General features: G+C 35.1%; 2 protein-coding genes across 8 annotated transcripts; both read left to right on the top strand.

Moving 5' to 3' along the window:
- LOC109005002 lies at nucleotides 1-9,106 on the top strand. Of its 3 annotated transcripts, none has more exons than XM_035683544.1 (13): nucleotides 1-911; nucleotides 1,259-1,469; nucleotides 1,579-1,684; nucleotides 2,110-2,199; nucleotides 3,244-3,357; nucleotides 4,413-4,598; nucleotides 5,463-5,591; nucleotides 5,797-6,317; nucleotides 6,897-6,996; nucleotides 7,143-7,202; nucleotides 8,044-8,136; nucleotides 8,223-8,342; nucleotides 8,440-9,106. In XM_035683544.1, exons 2-13 carry the CDS (start codon nucleotides 1,429-1,431, stop codon nucleotides 8,758-8,760), a joined length of 1,881 nt encoding a protein of 626 aa, XP_035539437.1. In that variant the 5' UTR covers nucleotides 1-911; nucleotides 1,259-1,428; the 3' UTR covers nucleotides 8,761-9,106. The 3 variants fall into 3 exon arrangements, with proteins under 3 accessions (XP_035539437.1, XP_035539436.1, XP_018839295.1); XM_035683543.1 differs by having other exon boundaries at nucleotides 86-760; XM_018983750.2 differs by lacking the exon at nucleotides 1-911 and having other exon boundaries at nucleotides 1,187-1,469.
- A 1,535-nt stretch (nucleotides 9,107-10,641) lies between these two features.
- On the top strand, nucleotides 10,642-15,708 carry LOC109005003. 5 transcript variants are annotated; one of them, XR_004797723.1, is made up of 6 exons: nucleotides 10,642-10,745; nucleotides 12,279-12,545; nucleotides 13,416-13,567; nucleotides 14,457-14,593; nucleotides 14,784-15,003; nucleotides 15,491-15,708. XR_004797723.1 is itself a non-coding variant. In XM_018983752.2 (5 exons), the coding sequence occupies exons 2-5, from the start codon at nucleotides 12,286-12,288 to the stop codon at nucleotides 14,949-14,951; spliced, it is 717 nt and encodes a 238-aa protein (XP_018839297.1). In that variant the 5' UTR covers nucleotides 10,642-10,745; nucleotides 12,279-12,285; the 3' UTR covers nucleotides 14,952-15,176. The 5 variants fall into 5 exon arrangements, 3 of the variants coding, with proteins under 3 accessions (XP_018839297.1, XP_018839298.1, XP_018839299.1); XR_001998380.2 differs by having other exon boundaries at nucleotides 15,487-15,708; XM_018983752.2 differs by lacking the exon at nucleotides 15,491-15,708 and having other exon boundaries at nucleotides 14,784-15,176.
- Nucleotides 15,709-18,079: the final 2,371 nt, after the last annotated feature.

Below are 18,079 nucleotides of genomic sequence, written 5' to 3'. Positions count from 1 at the left end.
ACCTAGATAAGAATTTGATTTGCATGAGAGAGAGAGAGAACTCTCGGCAGCTTGTTTTTGTACAGGGGATATTTCAGTGCTTGATGTTCTTTGTTTGTCGCTGCTTTCTCATTCTCCTACTTTTTCCTTTTTTCGTTCCACACCTTTTGTCACTTCAGAGTTCAGAGGCAATACGTTTCGTATGATAACTGGTTTTCTGTTAAAATGGGTTTTTAAAGCAGGAACAGTGTAGTTTTGAATTCGCGCTCTCTCCGTCTTCCATTCTTTATGGGATCTGCAACTCTGTTTTGTGTTCAACCAAAGAGTGGGGTAGCGGGTCCGTGTTTTTTTTTTTCTTCTATTATGTTTTTGGGCTGAAGATTCAGGAAAATAGGTATTCATTGAGGGGCCAGATTTTAGTCGGTGGAATACTGAAGGGAAGGAGTGGGATTCGTTTGGGAAACAGGGACCACTAAGATCTGTCATTTGGATTGTTCTGTTCCTTCCTATTTTTGCATAGAACTTCATCATGTCCGATGGATTGGATGCTTATGTAAACCACATCCCATTGCTTTCCTCGACTTATAGTGGTCTCCCCAACCCACTTTTGAAGCTCAGAAATCCCAAGCTTTCTATCTGTGATTCTGATGAGTTTGAAACCTCACTTTATTCCTTTTAGGACAACTATCAATTTACTTTTGCATTTAAGATTTTCAAGAGGAAGAAAGGGCGCAAAAGCAGCTAGTTCCCTCTCCGAACCAAGTTTTTAGACTTTACGAGGGTATGGTTCTGAAATTCTGTCCTTTTATTTCACATCGGAGACAACTTTTGACGTCCATGTGGGTACCCCACGTTTTTATCAATTTGCAAAAAGCCCTTTGCTCCTGATATGGTCATTTCACCTTTTCCTTTGTGGAGACAATCATTCCCTCGTAAGCTCTTGAATTTACTGTTTTTTTTTTCAGCTCTGAATTTCATGGAGAGCAAAATGTAAATGGATGGTTAATGATGCTCTTATGCAATATTATTCAATTTTCTCCGTGCTCTTTTGACGTTTCTTGCTAGGATCGTTGGTTGTCTTAAATTGGATGTAGAAATTGATTGGTCTCACGAGCTGTGCTGGTAATGTTTGTAGGGCCGTGTTGAAAATGACTGGTAGCTGTGCATTCATGAGTTTGTTTGTCTTTATTACATGTTCACAGGGCTCACAGTGTTTTCCCTCTAATTGTACATCTCATATGCCCCTTCATTCAAGTTATTCTACGATTGTTGGTTGTAGGTTTCCCACTCAAAATGCAAAAGGGCCAGATATTTGATGGTTGAAGTGAATTTACTGGGTTTATGATGCTTGTTTGCACATGGGCATTATAGTTTCTGGTACTGGAAGCCAAGGTTTCTCGGGGATTTCAGTTTGTGCGTTAAGTGATAAATGCCAAACCCCCTTATCACATGATGCCTACCTCACCAGTTGTGGAATCTGCCTTGACCCAGTAAGCATGTAGCATTCTTATTCTTTGTGCACATACAGGAGTCTGGCTCTTCTTTAGTTTTGGTTCTTTCCAATGATTTCCTTTTCTTCTTTTCGATTGCACTTTACAGGAATGGTTCTCTCTCTACACCATCGGGTTATACTGAGAGTTGTTGTGATGCAGAAATACATCTCGCTAATGTGGATGAAATTCGGAGTGATAACTTGTCCTTAGAGGTGAGCACTGGTGGAGCTTTCTTTTTAGGGGTTGATTATCTTGGAAATCTTGGCTTCAAAATCAAGCCACTAGTTTTCAATGGAAGTACTTACTTTATGTGTTGTCTGTCAGTAGAGATTTATTGGGCTATGCCACTAATGCATAATGGAACTGGGAAAAAAAGTTACTTTTCTCCTCCTCCTCCTCCTTCTTCTTTTCACGGTAATTCATTTCAACTCTTGTTCCCCAGATCTGTGATCCGAAATGGTTCTGTAGCAGAACACTAGTCACATCATTCTCCTTAAGTTACTTCCAGCTTGGAATTACTGTTTATTAAGTTTTCATTGAAGTCTTTACAGTTGTCAATAATGATACCTAATTTTTGTTGTGATATTCAAATTGTATATTTATTGAAAGTAATCATGTAGATTTCTTCAATCTTTAGGAGAGCAATCTTGCAGATGAGGATGGAAGTCTTGGATCATGCACTAAAAGCAATAATGATTATCCTTCCAGGTTTCAGCTTGAACAAGACGTAATCTTCTTTTCCCTTACTTTGAGGTGCAATAGCGAGACTTTTGTGTTGATTGCATTTTAATATGTAATTTGCATGTCTTTGGGTGGGTGCATTTAATTTTCAGAACCAGGAATCCCAGAATAAATTTTGAAGTTGTGTGTGAATTAGATATTAGTAAATTGGTATTGAAAGGAACACGGGTGGTAGCCAAATTTGAAGTTTCCATTTTAACTGGGAGTTAGTATCTGGTGTTAAATGACCTTCTAGTGTTGAGTGATTGGAACAGATAACTATTTCTGTCAGGTTGCTCTAGTGGTCCATATGCAGCTGAACAGTAAGTGGCACTTGTTAACCACTTCCTTCTTCAGTCGCAAGGACTTCTGCACCATTTGCATAGTTTCACATGTTTATATAACCATTGCTGAATGTTTTGTTAAGTATGGGTGGATTATAATGTCTTGTTCCCATTTCTGTAGTGTCTTTTGTTTAGAAAAGGGATACCATGGGAGCACTTGTCACTTAAGTATGTGAAGAAGTGGTGGATTCTGAGTGTGGAAGTGTTCCAAATTCATGCTATGCCAACTTTGAAAATGGTGCTTGTTTTAGTAGGTGGATATATCGCTGTATTGGTAGTTTGACAATAAACTTGTGTTGGTTCAGTTTTTTTTCCCTTTTTAAAAGGACATCTTCTCCCAGGTGATGACATCTTGGCATCTTTAAAAAACCCTGTAGACAACCTAAAAGGCAAATGGAAAATTTGAGGCAGCTTTATACACATGGCGGAAGGAATGGTTTTCTACTGCTTCAAGGCAATATTGGGATTAAACGTGTAGCCAGTTAAAAGTATCTTAAGTTATTATCCTCAAGATTGGAACTGGTATAGGATTAATTTGCCAATCTTCAATGATGTCAATGGAAACTTCACATATCAATAATCTTTCGCATAGCTTATGAACAACTTATTTGTCATGTAAGAAGTATGACATAAGAACTAGACAGCTTTTATCAAAGGCAACTTTCCTATAGCTAATGTACACAAAAATGGATGTGCCTTTGTGATAGGTACAAAGATTACAGCAGCAGTTACAAGAAGAGATGGAACTACATGCTATCCTGGAAAAAGCTATTGAGAAGAATGCTTCGAAATTCTCAAGTTTGTTGAGTCTCCCTCATCAGGTTAGTTATGTTTCTTTTGGATTCAGTAACATATGCTTTGGGATGGAATGATCCCATGAAGAAATTTGAAGAAACTGTCCTGAAATTGAAAGTTTTTGAAGCAGATTTCACATGTCCAAGTATTTTTTGGTTCAGGCTAAAAATGTATTATCATCTACCCTGTATGTGCTTACAAAGAGTGCCTTCTAGTTCATTAGGGTCGTGTCTTAAAAAAATGGGATGCAGGATGGGGTGAATTGAACTTCTCAGACTCTCACTTCCTTTAATGAGGATATGGGTTGTTCAAGCTTCTTGATTTTTCTCATTGATATTCCTAAATAGGTGTATTCACATGTATACTTCCAGTGTACCTGGGCTATGTCATATCAATAAAATATCTTATTACTTATATAAAAAAAAAAATTTCTCATTGATATTGCTCGTATTTTCTTTACACTGGCACACTTTGGCATTTTGGCGTTTTACCATAAAAGAATATTATGGCAGAATTATGTCACGGGGACTGCCGGACTTTTCTGACAGGCAATTACCTGTACTCCCTTATTTTAGAGTTTCATTGTTTGTGGAAACTAAAAAATATAACAACTTGATAGTTCAGAAGTAAGTCAATGAAGTTATAAGTGTGGGAGATGGTCCCATGCCTGTATGGTGTGGTGTATTTGGAGGGAGATAAGTGATAGAAGTTTTGTGGATTGCAAGCAGACAATGGAAGAGTTTAAAGTTTTTGTTTTACGATACTTGTTCCTTTGGACAGCCTCTATAAATTTAATGGGCTGAGTTTTCATTATTTTCTTTTATCTTTTTTATATTTTTAGTTTGGTGTTTCTCTTGTATACATATTGTGTAAATGGACTACGCCTTTTGTTTTTTAAGAAAATCTTTGATTACTTGTAAAGAAATTACTTTACAAAAACTTCAGAGGAACTTGCCTATTATCCTGTTGACTTGTTAACTTTCTAGGTCTCAAGTAAGTAGAGATCATAAACTTCACTCGTTGGCTAGGTTTTAATATGGATTTGATTTTATGATAATCATATGTGTTCATATTAGTATAGGCTCAGGAGCTCCTATCCAATATTGCATTATTGGAGGTCAACGTTTCAAAACTTGAACAAGAGATGGTCTCTTTGCATTTTCAACTTAGCCAAGAGAGAAATGAACGGAGGCTTGCAGAATATCGTTTGAGGCATTGGACATCTCAGTCAACATCTCTTTGCTCGTCTGGCATTATGGATACTTTGGTGTGTTATCTGCTTTTATTTACATCTAAAGCCTTCCCAATGGGAACAATGTTTTTATCCTTGAGAAAGAAATGGATTCTTTTTTATCTTGTGTGTGAATATCCATTTTGTTTCCTCCTTAAAGCTGTAAAGTATCCTTGGACAATATTCTTGCATTGATGTGAAGAAATTGGGTTTTGGCATAAAAGAAATCAGTTGGGTATTATTTACGTGCAGTCCTTCATTTTTGTTTGTTTAAACATTGAATATTTAAGTGTTTTGAATTGGTAAAAAAATTCAAAGGCATTGAAATCAAGAATTCAGAGGTACAATCGCCTTGCAAGTGAAAAAGGCTAGAGAAGCATAAAGTAATGTGCATAGAAATAATGTAGAAGGATATGATACACCTAGAGGTGACAGAAAGTATGGACTTGGTGAGAGTAAATTGGATAAGAAGGATATATATAGTTGACCCAGTTAGTTTACTAAAACCCTTTACGGAGCTGACCATAACCAGTTCCAATTAATGGTTGGCTTGATTGAGTTGATTTTTTAAGTCTTAAGATCATCAATTTTGGACTTCCAAGTTTAGTTAAAAACCCATTGCTGGACTTCTCTCCATACTTGGAGGAACAATGCATGGTCTTGTGTATTTGTGCCACTTCCATATCACGAGGGCAACTTAAATACACATAGGCAGCTAAATACTACATGCTTTGATATGCTGAGATTGGATTTCTAATTGCTATACTTTTCTACTGCTCGTATAATCATAATGGTTATAACATAACTCATGTGGTCTTCCATATGGGCAATTCACACACAGCTGTACCGTATATGTTCAACTTTGTGCAATATGGTTAACTTTTTTCTTACATTATCCAGAGTTCACCTTTGAAGTGTTCAGAAGCTTCTGTTTCTGAAGTCAGTGATTCCTCTGAATATAGCACCTGCCAGGAGCTGAGAGATCAACCATTAGAATCTACTAACAAATGTACAGAGTCGTTAATAGAGGTATCTGTCTAGTTTTTCTCATACAAATTTCGATGGCTTTAGTTTGGTATACTCATGAGAATTCAGTTTGACCCAAAGCCAATGTGTTAATTATCCCTTGTTAAATTGATCCTTATATTTTGTTAAAAAAAGTGGAAATGTTGGTTAAATCTTTAGTTTTATTGTCAACAATTAGTAGGAATCTAACGCATGATGCTTCCATCAGAATGTAGTGGACTCAAGTGCACTTTGCCTTGACAAGAAAATGTCTATGAAAATGGATTTCAAAGCCTGTCGACCTGTAGACCTCACGAAGCTTCCTAAAGGGATGCCACCAGATGGTCTTTGGGATCACCCTAATCAATTATCTGAAGAGATGGTGAGATGTATGAAAAGTATATTCATGTCCCTGGCAGATTCTGTAATACCATCCAAATCATCTGCATTAGAGATCCACTGCTCACCTCTGTCACCACGTGGAACATCGCCACGCGGTCATCTTTCTGGTTCATCGTGGTGGTCCTCATCTGAAAGGTCAATCATTTCATCATGGGTGCAGAGCCCACAAATTGATATACAGAATAACTCTGAGGTGTTGGCTTCAGAGAATGCCTGTGATCCCTATTGGGTGCGGGGGAAACTAAGTTGGGCTGAGATTGGAATCTATGGACTAGCAACTGAAGTTTCTTGGATGTCAGTTGGGAAGAAGCAATTAGAATATGCTGCAGGGGCACTGAGAAGGTTCAGGTATTTCATTTAGTTCTTTTGGCTTGGATTTCCTTTTCTTTCTCCTGGGCAGACTACACTAATGTGAGAATTCATAAATTTCAAAAAATGCGACTTAAATATATTAAGAGAAACATTACAGATGGTAGTTGAGATTGTTTGCATTCTTTTAAATTGGCTGCTTGTTTCAATCTAATCTACTTCTGGTTTTGTTTGCATGCGACTTCTTGACATTTTTATGTTTGATTTGACTGGGTACTAGTGGTATTACAAAGTTGTTTCAACTTATTAATTAACACTAACCCCCACCTACATGTTTTTTCCCCTCTATGCATGTTAATTACCTGGTTCAGTCATTTGATCTTCTTTTCTTGTTGAGATTGTATATTGATATAGGAGGCATACCCATGGTATTGAAAGATCCCTGCGATGGTATTTATAATTTGAAATGGCCCTGTTGCATGCATTTATTTCTCTGATAACATGGGTCAGACAAGTATAATGCTTAGAATATACTCTGTGAATCTTGAAGACTTGCATTTGAATGGTTGATTTTTTGTCTGAACATAGAGCTGATTTGTTTTATTTTTTTGAGAGCAGGGCACTTGTTGAGCATCTGGCAAAAGTGAATCCCATCCATTTGAGCTGCAACGAGAAGCTTGCTTTCTGGATCAACCTATATAATGCTCTGATCATGCATGTGGGTTGCTATATTTCTATCACAAGTGTAGTTTATAAAAGATAAGCAAGGCACTGCAAACACCACAAAAAGCACTTCCAAAACTTGTGAAGCTTTTATAAAAAACAGGTTAAAGATTTTGTTCTCTTGTGGCAAAATATGAACAGGCATACTTGGCATATGGAGTCCCAAGAAGTGACTTGAAGCTCTTCTCTTTGATGCAAAAGGTTTGATTCTGACACAAGTTTTCTCGTTTTGTTTCCGTGTATTTGGAAACATTTGTTTTCTGAATTGAATATGGTTATCATATGACATTGTCAGTATGTCATGCGTCGCGGAGCCCTAGCCAGGTGCTTAGGTAGTTGGTTGCTAAGTTTTAAATGTCACTTGGGATCCAAGCACTTTTGGAGATTTCTCCAGTGCTTCAAACCTCACATGGGGTCAAATAGAATTTGGTGGATTTGTTAAAAAGCATAAAGTAGGCAATGACACATGAGTGGGGCCAGTTCATTCTCCATTTGTGGCAGAGTTTGCTTCTCATCTCTTACGGTTCAGCAAAGTTATTAGTATAAATTCTTAACCAGTACACTGAAAGATTAAGCCGAAAGAGGATGGTTAAATTTATCTCCTACAGTTCCTCTCACACGTGGCTCCTCATGCATGGCCATCGCCATTAGGACATGTGGTTGCTAATTGCATAGACATACAGACAATGGTTGGTTTTGGTACCATACCAAATACTATCTAGTTGCTCTAAGAGCTCTTTTTTTTACACTGCCTTTTTATGCATGTCTGTGTCATTATGTTAGAATCCAACTTCATGACTTGGTATGGAATGAATGACTAAGCTAGCTGATCTTCATTAACATAATTGGTTAGATGCCTCATAATTCTCTTGTTGATGATACAGCGATTGCATGCTGTGGCCAAGTCAGTCAAGGATAGATGTTCTATTTTTAATTTTCATATGACTATTCCAAGGATAGTTTTGCAGCTGCAATTGACGGATGAGTGATTGTTTATGGTTTTTCATGCTTGGGGCATGTCGATTGATGATTTTTTTTCCAGGTAGCATACACTGTTGGGGGACATTCTTTCAGTGCAGCTGCTATTGAGTACGTGATTCTAAAAATGAAACCACCACACCATCGGCCACAAATTGTATGACATGCTATTGTAATCTGTTAGAATTCTTCTCTTTTTTTGCTTCATTCCCTGGTTAACATTTGTATGCAAACTATTATCAGGCTTTGCTTCTTGCCCTTCACAAGCTGAAGTTATCAGAGGAGCAAGGGAAGTCTGCAGTTGATACACATGAACCACTCGTAGTTTTTGCTCTCAGCTGTGGAATGTACTCTTCACCAGCGGTAACCTCACGCTTTCCACCAAATTTTGAATGGGTTGCTTTGTATTTAGTTCTCCTGTATGTTAAATCTTTATTTTACATGACTTGGGGAAGTGCAGGTAAGAATCTACACTGCTAAGAATGTGAGGGAAGAGCTTCAAGAAGCACAGCGTGATTTCATTCGAGCTTCAGTCGGGATTAGCAGCAAAGGGAGGTTGTTGGTCCCCAAAATGCTACATTGCTTTGCCAAAGCCTTTGTGGATGATGCAAATCTGGCTGTATGGATATTGCATTACCTTCCGCCTCATCAGGCTGCCTTTGTTGAACAATGCATTTCACAGAGGAGGCAGAGCCTTCTTGGTTCACGCAACTGTGGCATTATTCCATTTGATTCACGCTTCCGTTACCTATTCCTGCCGAACAAAGCTCCTCTTTGGTAATGTAGCAGAGTACCAAGTTTGCACCGAATTAGAACTGGATTTCCTTGCCCTGGGAAAGCCAATACGAGAATAGTGTCAACTGTAAATGACGCCGGAAGAAAAATTACATTGCAACTCTATATGAAGCTTAGCCTCCTCGTGAAGGATGGTGGCAGTTTTTGTCTTCTGCCTTATACTCCCAAGTGTGTTGTGCATTTTGTTCATGGATAAAAAGAGTTTACCTACAGTGCTTGTAGGTGAAGAGTTGTACATTTCCTTGGCCCAAAAGTTCAAATAAGAACTACATGTTTCCTTTGCTACTTATTGTTCGGAATTAATCTAGTTGTTCGAGTAATGTTATTCATCATCTCAATTCTTAACATCTCATAATATTACATTAGATGATTAGAGGCTATTTATTATATTTCATTTGTTAACCTATCATCTAATGCCATATCATAGGATAATAAGAGGATGAAGAGAAAATGAACCTCTAGTAAACAGCTAGTAGTTGGTCTTTCAACAAGTAATATATATTCAGCCACTATAGGAAGTCCTGCATGCATCCACATAATAGGAGTGCTATTATGCAGGAGCATGGAGATCGGTTATAAGTTTCTCGTAACAATTCGAGAAAAATCACATTTCAGTCTATACTCTAAAATGATTAGTTTGTTAGAACTCTTATAAAGGCAATAACTTTTTCTTTTTACGAAATGTGAAATTTTATTCATCACTTTTCGTAATTAAAATCTTTGGTATTATAATCTCCCCCGCCTTAAATCTCTAACATACATGTCAGGTCATTTCATCATAGTCAGCAAAATTAAATCATTTTACAAATTGACATGGTTTAACAAATTCACAAAACATTTTTTTAAAGTTAACACTACATGTTGATGTTGGCTCTGATATCATTTGTAACAAACTAAAAAAAAGTCAAAACCACATTTGAACTTGTACTCCTAAAAGACTTTTGGGATCATTATAACAACAATATTGTATAAGGGATCTCGATTATTGCCACGATAAATAATTAAAGTGGAAATGGGCAAATTCTTGAACACATCCTCAATTTTGATGGCATTGTGAATGAGCATAAACAGTCGAATTTCCAGGAGCCGGATGCCATATCTGCTCCACTTTGGAATGGTTCGGTCCTTCCTCGATCCATAATGCCTAAAGGCTAATATTGGATCTGCATTACATTTTTTTATCACCAAAAACAAACTTAAGTCCCGTTTTAAGAATTAAGATCCATCCCCAGGCCCAGGCCCAGGACCAGGCCCAGGCCTTACAAACAAAACTTACTGTATCCCCAACTGCTGCTGCTTCTTTGTCTCAACTGTAGATCCATCAATACATAGCAGCCATTGTGCTGAAATAAACTTTCTCAAAGGTATAATATAAACTCTTTGATGCACTTTCTTATATAAAAAAAAAAAAGTCTATTCTTTTTAAAAGTGTTCATGCATCATAATTTAATTCAAAAGATAAATCTTAAAATTTGAATCTTATCAATCAAATTTTATTATTTAAGTAATGTGGATAATGTGTTCTATACACCAGATTGATAATAGAATAATTAATTTATAATATAAATATTTTATACAATTCGAAGAGAGATATAATATATAGACCACATTGTTTTAAATTATGCATGTTAAGAGCATGGACTCACATTAAATACAGTTAAATCTACCTTCGATATCTATCTCTTCAATTCAAACAATTTGTTGAAATGAAAAAAATTAGAAAATTGGGATCGATATTGCAATTTAATATGATTTTATTATCCTAAAGAAAATCAAGATTTGAGTATTGAGAAACAAATAAATAATTAAATATTGATATAAAAAATTAAACCACAAAAATGAATTACGGAAAAAAAAAAGAAAAGCCCAAAGCCACACGAACAATCGCAACGCACGTCAGACATCCCGAGCTACCAACTCTTCGACTCGTTTCTCCCCTCTGCAGACTCTCCGCTGAAAACTCGAACTCCCGTAGCGTTTTCCACTTTACATAGTTGGTTTCGATTTTATTTTCTGTTTGGTTTGTGCTTCAATTATTCCCGAGCCCAGTTATTTCAGTTTATGCTATTTTAAGTTCATTATAATTCAATGGAAGTCGGTGAACTTTTGTCTATTTTCTTCTTTTTCTGTAGACTTTTCTTTGTGGGTAATATTAATGTGCGGCGTATGGTTTGAGTTTTTTCCACTTTTCCATGCGATTGCAAGAGTTGCAAGAGTTAGCTCTGTTCTGTGGATTGTGTGACTTTAATGGTGTTTTCTGTTTTGTGTTGAAGCCTTTTGGTGATTGTGTGGAAAAGTAGCAAAACTTGATTGAATTGATCAAACAAAAATAGGCTCTCTACGATTTATTTTAAACGCCAGCGGTGTATTTGTTGGAGATGTCATATTCTGATAATTATAATAGAGATTATGTTATTCTAGCTCTGTGTTAATCACCTCGTTCTTACTACTTTCCCCTTCACTGGAAAGATGAGAAAAACAATCACCTATATTCAGTATTATTTTTACAAGCTAAATTTTAGATCTTCTATAGAATGAGTTAATCCAGTGTCAAGTTCATTTTCATTCCCAGCTGCTCGAAATGATAGAAGAATCCATTTATTGCAGAATCCACGTAAGACTCTAACGGTGCAGTAGTTCATGTGTTCCAAATTAAAACCAAAATATATTTCTATTGCTGAGGATTTCCTTTTTTCCCTTAACTCTGCTGTAGCCAGGTCTGTAATTGTTTTTATCCAATGGCTTTAGATTGAGGCCTAGTTCAGTTGACAGCTGTCTGGATCTTCTTTTCATTGATATAATTGGGCCCTTATGAAGATTTGAAAGGAAATTTAGTCACATAATCATTTTCTTGGAACTTTGTAAAATGCTTGATTTTTCTTCTTATTCCTTCACATTCATTTTCATAGAAAGTGTATTCGCATTTTGGTTGATATGGAAACTCTATCCATTCATTCTTCTTCTTTTCTTATCAAGGCATGGTTTGGATAGTGAAATGAGATGAGATGATCTATGAATAATAGTGAAATAGTTTGAGTTAATATGGTTTGCAGGGTTTTGGAAAAGAAGAGATAAAAAGTTGAATAAAAATATTGTAAAGTTAAAATATTATTAGAATATAAATTTTTAATATTATTTTTATTTTGAGATTTGAAAAAGTTGAATTGTTTTTTGTATTTTGTTTGGAAGTTTGGGAAAGTTGTAATGATTAGGTAATGATTAGATGAAAAAACTGAAGATTTGAAATTGAAAAGTGTTTGTATTTGTGGTATTTGGATATTGAGATGCGATGAGATGAGATGAGTTGGGAGGACTTTGCTATTCAAACCAGGCCTAAATTTATCTCAGCCATCTTTTCTCACATCTTGTCTCACGTTCTATTTTGATAATTATATTCCTATATCCACCTGCTAAACTGTTTGAACTTGCAGTAAAAGCTTTTCGTTTGGCACATTAGCACTCTCTTTTTGAAATACTTCTGATGCTTTTGATCTTGCTTTGCAGAATTCTAATGACAGATAATGGTAGAAATGACGATGACACAACAACATCGGTTGATACCTCTGTTGAAAAGCTTCCCAATCATCTCCTGATAGAAGTTTTCATTCGCGTTCCTGTCTCAGATTGGGTACAAGTATCTTGTGTGAAAAAGGAGTGGGCCAATCTGTTTCGTGGAGAATGCTTGTGGCAAGCTGCTCTAGTCAAGCTTTACCCTTTGGCTGGCCAAACTAAAAAGTGGCCTGGACCTATCCCTCGAGGGCCAAGCAGAAGGTAAAGTGTAGCCCTTTTTCTTTTATATTCGGAGAACATTAGTTTCTCAGAGATTCAGGTAGCAACATCTAGTTTTTGTGAAGGTGTGATACCATGGATTACAAAGGTATTGTGGCAAGTCTAATATTGAGTGGGTGATTTGTAAAGGTGTGCATAGGATTAGCATTGGTTGGCCACTAGGTATAATTGGGTTCATAAGTAATTCCAGTGGTTTGGGGACCTGGGGTATAGCACAAATGTGGCTTATGTTTCCTTAGGTCATGACATCAGCTTAGGGAACTAGAAAGAGATGAGAAAAATGAGCGTTAGTTAAGAGCAAGGAAGAGGGATCAAAGGCATTTGAGGGGGTTCTTAGGTATCACTTATCAATCAAAGCATCCACATTTTTTTATTTCCTCATTTACCTCCGCAACTATCAATTCATAACTTATAGGCTATCATCACTAACCTGCTGGCCAAGTTTCTTCTTGTCAACTATGAGTCGACACAAGCATAAGTTCAAAAGAGTCACAAACTTACCCAAACTAGCAAGTAATACCACAAAATAAACCTAAATGTGGACCAGTCCAAGAAAAATACTATAATCCCAACACAGAAGTTTATGAAAAAAGAACACAAAAAAAAAACCCAGGAACTGTGTCAGCCCTCAAATAACTTTTTCCCCTCACACAGGTTTTACTGCCGTTCAGTTGCTGCTTGCATCGTCTCTTATTTGAGTACCATGTACTCTGTATATGGACCAATCATATGAAATTCATATGCTCTCTTGCATTGGTTTCAATGTCATTAGGTAGTTTCTTTTTACTCACTGAAAGTAGATTTTTTTAGAAACTCACTTGGCCTGCTTAAATTCTCATTAAATGCCTTCAGGAGATTCACAGCTCTATACATTAGTAAACACATGTTTGCTCTGGATGGTGAGATAGACGAACTTGTGGGCCACATTTATTTGTTTTTGAAAGAGCAACTTGAGCTTTCCACTATGCCACCTCCTTCAGGGATACTTCATGGAACAATGATAGGTGTGTCCTCTATGCTTGATCATTTCTCGCTTATGAATTTCTAATTGTAGAGGAGAATATCTATCTTTATTTATGAGCGAGCAGACTGCCAATTCCCTTTTCGCATTTCATCGGTAGAAGAAGGTATATAAACATCTTAAAAGAACCCCTAGGGTTTGGCTCAATTGGTAAAGGCCATGGTATTGGTGGTATGCTCCCTCCAAGGTCCAAGATTTGAATCCCACTGGCAAACAATCTCTAGTGGCTATCGGACCGGGGGATTTTTCCTTAAATTATTTGAGGTGCATTTGCGGGAAACTCCTTGCAGAGAGACTGTGCACCCCCGGGGATTAGTCGGGACGCTGTTCCTAGACACTTGGTGCCAATAAAAAAAAAATATAAACATCTTAAAAGATTACCCCTTTTACTTTTACTTTTTTTTTAATTAAGCCTTAAATGCAGGCACTTGCCTGTGCTTTATGAACACTTGTCTACCATTTCAGTCTATTTGGTTTTGAAAGCCCATTTTTGTGCCTTTCACATCCTGTGATGTAGTTACACTGTGAATGTCCTTATTTTCAAAGTTTGTTCCTTGGATGTCGGTCTTCTTAAATTCATCCTCCATCCGTCCTATATAGCATAGGTGAGACTATGCATGAGTAGCGTTGGTGAGGCTATATTTTATGTAGCATTGGTGAGATAATGTTTTGTGTAGCAAGAAATATGTTAGTCCAAGTCCACTGGTAGAACCCGGTCATCATGCTTAATCAATTGAACTACTGAAACAACCTTTTCATCTCAAGTAATTCGATTGTGATCAGCAGTCAATTAGTTTCTTGTTATAGTTCCCACAACCTGGGTGTCCTCAATACCCACCAACAAGATCTTAACTTAGTTTGGGTTTTGGCAGATCAATTTATTGCTTGTGGCAAATCAAGTGACATGGCCCATGAGCTAGCTTCACAGATCTGGCTGGCCGTTGTTGACGGTTTGGAGGAAAATGAACACACGTTTTGCTTGCTTAAAAATCTTGCACAGGAGGGCGATGTAAGCTACACCATCCATTAGTTTGTCTTCTGTCGTCCGATAGTACAGACACAAAAATGCTCACACAACTATTCTGAACCTACGTGTCTTCTACAATCTTATTTACTGGTGGCCATGTAATTTTCTTTCTGTGGCTATCATTCCTATGTTGATAATGGTTTATCCATTGGCCTGCCTCTGCTATTTGCAGGTTTTTCTTCCATACCCATACTCTAGATCAAGCAAAGTCCAATGGAGGGTGTTTGAAAAGCTGTTCACCGATTTCCGTGACTGCTTTAGTCGTGTAGATTACTATGATGTATTGGCATGCGCCAAGAACAAGTTTCAGCCGATACCATCAGCTTGGTTAGGTTACTAGCCCCACCTGAGATGCATATCCCGGACCACATCAAGTGTTTGTACATAGGAATGTAAGTGTTGCCTTGCCTTGCCTTGGACCTTGCTATTAAGTTTTGAAAATCTCTACATAATGTAAAGGATAAAAGGAAACTGTATATTGCTCTTCAAAATTGCTTGGTCATGACTACTTTAGCTATCAAAACTGACACATCCAATAATAAGTCCGTGACAACTCATTAGAGTATCTGAAGGACTTTTGCAACTTAATGATTCTCAAGCTTAGGACAAGGGGAGAAAACAAGTCAAAAAATAGAAGAGTAATGTTACATACAGTCATAAAATACGTAAATATCGTATAATTATTTTGAAAAAGAGTAAGATTCATTATTAAAAAATTAATTTTTTTTTTTATGTGAAGTTTTATATTTATTTATTTATTTTAAATAATTATGCAGTGTTTGCATAATCACAATTATAACTATTATTTCTACAAATAGAATGGCTGTCTGAGATTTGTTTAAGTAATGACACAGGTTCTGTTATTTATTCTTTAGATAGTATGGGGGGGCCAACAGAGTCAAAACCATCAGAGCTACTTACCCGATTCAACGTGAATTTAGTATTTACATTTAATATTGCATAAAGTTGATTACTTTTTTTTTCTTCTTCTCTTTACTTAGATCCGGAGTTAACATTATTTTATCATGTCTGCAAGATTTGATGAGATTACTTTATTGTCTGCAAATAAGAAAGGACAGTGACTTGTTTAAGCTTAATCAACGTGTCTCAATTAATTCACATTCCCATTTTGCATTGAACCATCCTTTATTTGTTTTTCTTTTCTTCTTTTTACTTTTTATTATGTTAAATCTCTTTTGTTGCAAGCAGCCTTTGAACTTCCAACAAATAAAATGTAGCATTTGGTCCGTACTGTCCTCGTTGAAGTTATTGAAAAGACAATCATGCCCTTGCCATGCCACTCAATTTTTTTGACTCAAAAAATTAAAATATACTAGGGCTATGTAGACTTGTCCATCTGTCTAGACTTGTCTATTGGCTATATTTAGATGTTGAATTAAATTGAATTGAAATGATAAAATATTATTAAAATATTATTTTTTAATATTATTATTATTTTAATATTTAAAAAAATTAAATTATTTATTATATTTTATGTTGAAATTTTAAAAAATTATAATAATGAGTTAAGAGGAGTTGAGAATCTAAACGTAATTCATTTGAGTAATGCATCTTATAATTTTAGGACGACTACTTTCTTAAAAAAGAATGGAGTCTGTCATTAAAAAAATGATTTTTTTTTATATATATTTTAGATTTATCTATTTTTTTAAAGGCAGTACATATTTTAAGATTGTAAATATTATTTCTCTATTAATTTGGTTGGAATAAAAGAGAGATTTTCTACACGTTATGATTCAATGGATGGATTTCTTAAAAATATATTCGGGTATAACGAACAGATTTAGATCATTAGTAGTGAAGTGGCTCCTCTTTAGCCAAAATTTATTTTTAAGAATTTACTATTTTTCACTTTAGTTAGGCACTTTTCACGAATATTAAATAAAAGACTCTCTTAGGTGAGGTTTGGATAATAGTTGAAATAGAAGTTGAAAATTAAATAAAATATTATTTTAATATTATTATTGTTTTAAAATATATAAAAAAAAAAATCAAAATAACGACATGTTCTATTTTCTCGTTAAGCTCCGAAAGACATGAAGCCATGCAAAATGAAAAAATCTGATGCAAACGTTGATGCTAGGGTTGCACCAAAAATAAACTAACGATAGAAAAGTAAATAGTAAGCTAATTTCACTAAATAACAAATAAAATAAAACGCTTATTTTATTTTATTTGTTGGGTCTTCCATCTTCCCATCCCATGTATTAATATTAGAGATTGTTGCATAGGAGAGAGTGAACGAGAGAACTAGAATCGGAAAAGAACGGAGGGGAAGAAAGAAGACGATCTCAATTCGAAATGACGCTGTTTGATTTAAAATCAAGTGGCGCCATTTTAATTATATATATTTTTTTTTCCAAATTGACGTTTTAAAACAATGTCATTTCATTCACTTATGTTGTTTTATATATATATATATAATTTTAAAAAATATATATAATTTATATAATCGGTTAGTTTAGTAGTCTGATCCAACTTCTAATCGGAACCAACCCAACTGCCGACGATTTTGACATAATTCTACCACTGACAGACCAGTTCTATGCCGATTTCGGCCGTTCTGAGGTGGTTACTGTCGGTTTCCTTGGTGTGTGTACACTAAGGATACATTTGGATAGTGAGAATATTTGAAAAATATTAAGAATATTTATGAATAATTATGAGTAAATATTATAGTGAGTTTGTGGATCTTATTGAGAGTATTTTAAATTATTTAGATGTATGAAATATGTTGAGTTATTAACTTTTGGATAAGTAGTTAAAAAATATATAAATCTCATAAATATTATAGTGATTTTATTTTTAATAATAAATATTATAGTGATTTTATTTTTTATTTATATATAATAGTGATAAATATTATAGTGATTTTATTTTTTATTTATATTTAATAGTGATAAATATTATTGATTTTAATTTTTATTTATATGTAATGGTGATAAATATTATTGATTTTATTTTTTATTTATATATAGTAGTGATAAATATTATAGTGATTTATTTTTTATTTATATATAATAGTGATAAATATTATATTGATTTTATTTTATATTTATATATAATAGTAATAAATATTATAGTGATTTTATTTTTATTTATATATAATAGTAATAAATATTATAGAATATTTGTGAATAATTATGAGTAGAGATTGAAGTTAGTTTGTGGATCTCATTGAAAATATTTTAAATTGTTTGGTATGTGAAATATTTCTAATAATACAAAAATATTTAAAAAGTACTGAGATATATTAACTATCCAAACGCAGCCTAAGTGTTATTACTATGGTAATTACTGACTTATTTTTTGAATAAAAAAAAATTGGGGTAAGGGGTACTATTGTCTTTCCAAGAAGTTTAGTTAGGGTAATACCGTCATTACGGGGACGAGCCCAAATCAAAACCCTCAAAAGCGCGGCCTTTCTGGTTTGGGGGAGTGCTTTGT

Source organism: Juglans regia, chromosome 12, assembly GCF_001411555.2.
Source record: "Juglans regia cultivar Chandler chromosome 12, Walnut 2.0, whole genome shotgun sequence".
NCBI lineage: Eukaryota > Viridiplantae > Streptophyta > Magnoliopsida > Fagales > Juglandaceae > Juglans > Juglans regia.
Note: the sequence above shows the minus strand (reverse complement) of the source record. Positions and strands in the feature narration are given on the sequence as shown.

Excerpts from the sequence above, each read along its gene's own strand:
- LOC109005002 (XM_035683544.1), top strand. The coding sequence starts at position 1,429 with ATGATGCCTACCTCACCAGTTGTGGAATCTGCCTTGACCCA. Across the intron at positions 5,592-5,796 it reads GTACAGAGTCGTTAATAGAG|AATGTAGTGGACTCAAGTGC; the intron begins GTATCTGTCTAG and ends TGCTTCCATCAG. Across the intron at positions 6,997-7,142 it reads ATAATGCTCTGATCATGCAT|GCATACTTGGCATATGGAGT; the intron begins GTGGGTTGCTAT and ends AAATATGAACAG.
- LOC109005003 (XM_018983752.2), top strand. The coding sequence starts at position 12,286 with ATGACAGATAATGGTAGAAATGACGATGACACAACAACATCGGTTGAT. Across the intron at positions 12,546-13,415 it reads CCTCGAGGGCCAAGCAGAAG|GAGATTCACAGCTCTATACA; the intron begins GTAAAGTGTAGC and ends AAATGCCTTCAG. Across the intron at positions 13,568-14,456 it reads ACTTCATGGAACAATGATAG|ATCAATTTATTGCTTGTGGC; the intron begins GTGTGTCCTCTA and ends GGGTTTTGGCAG.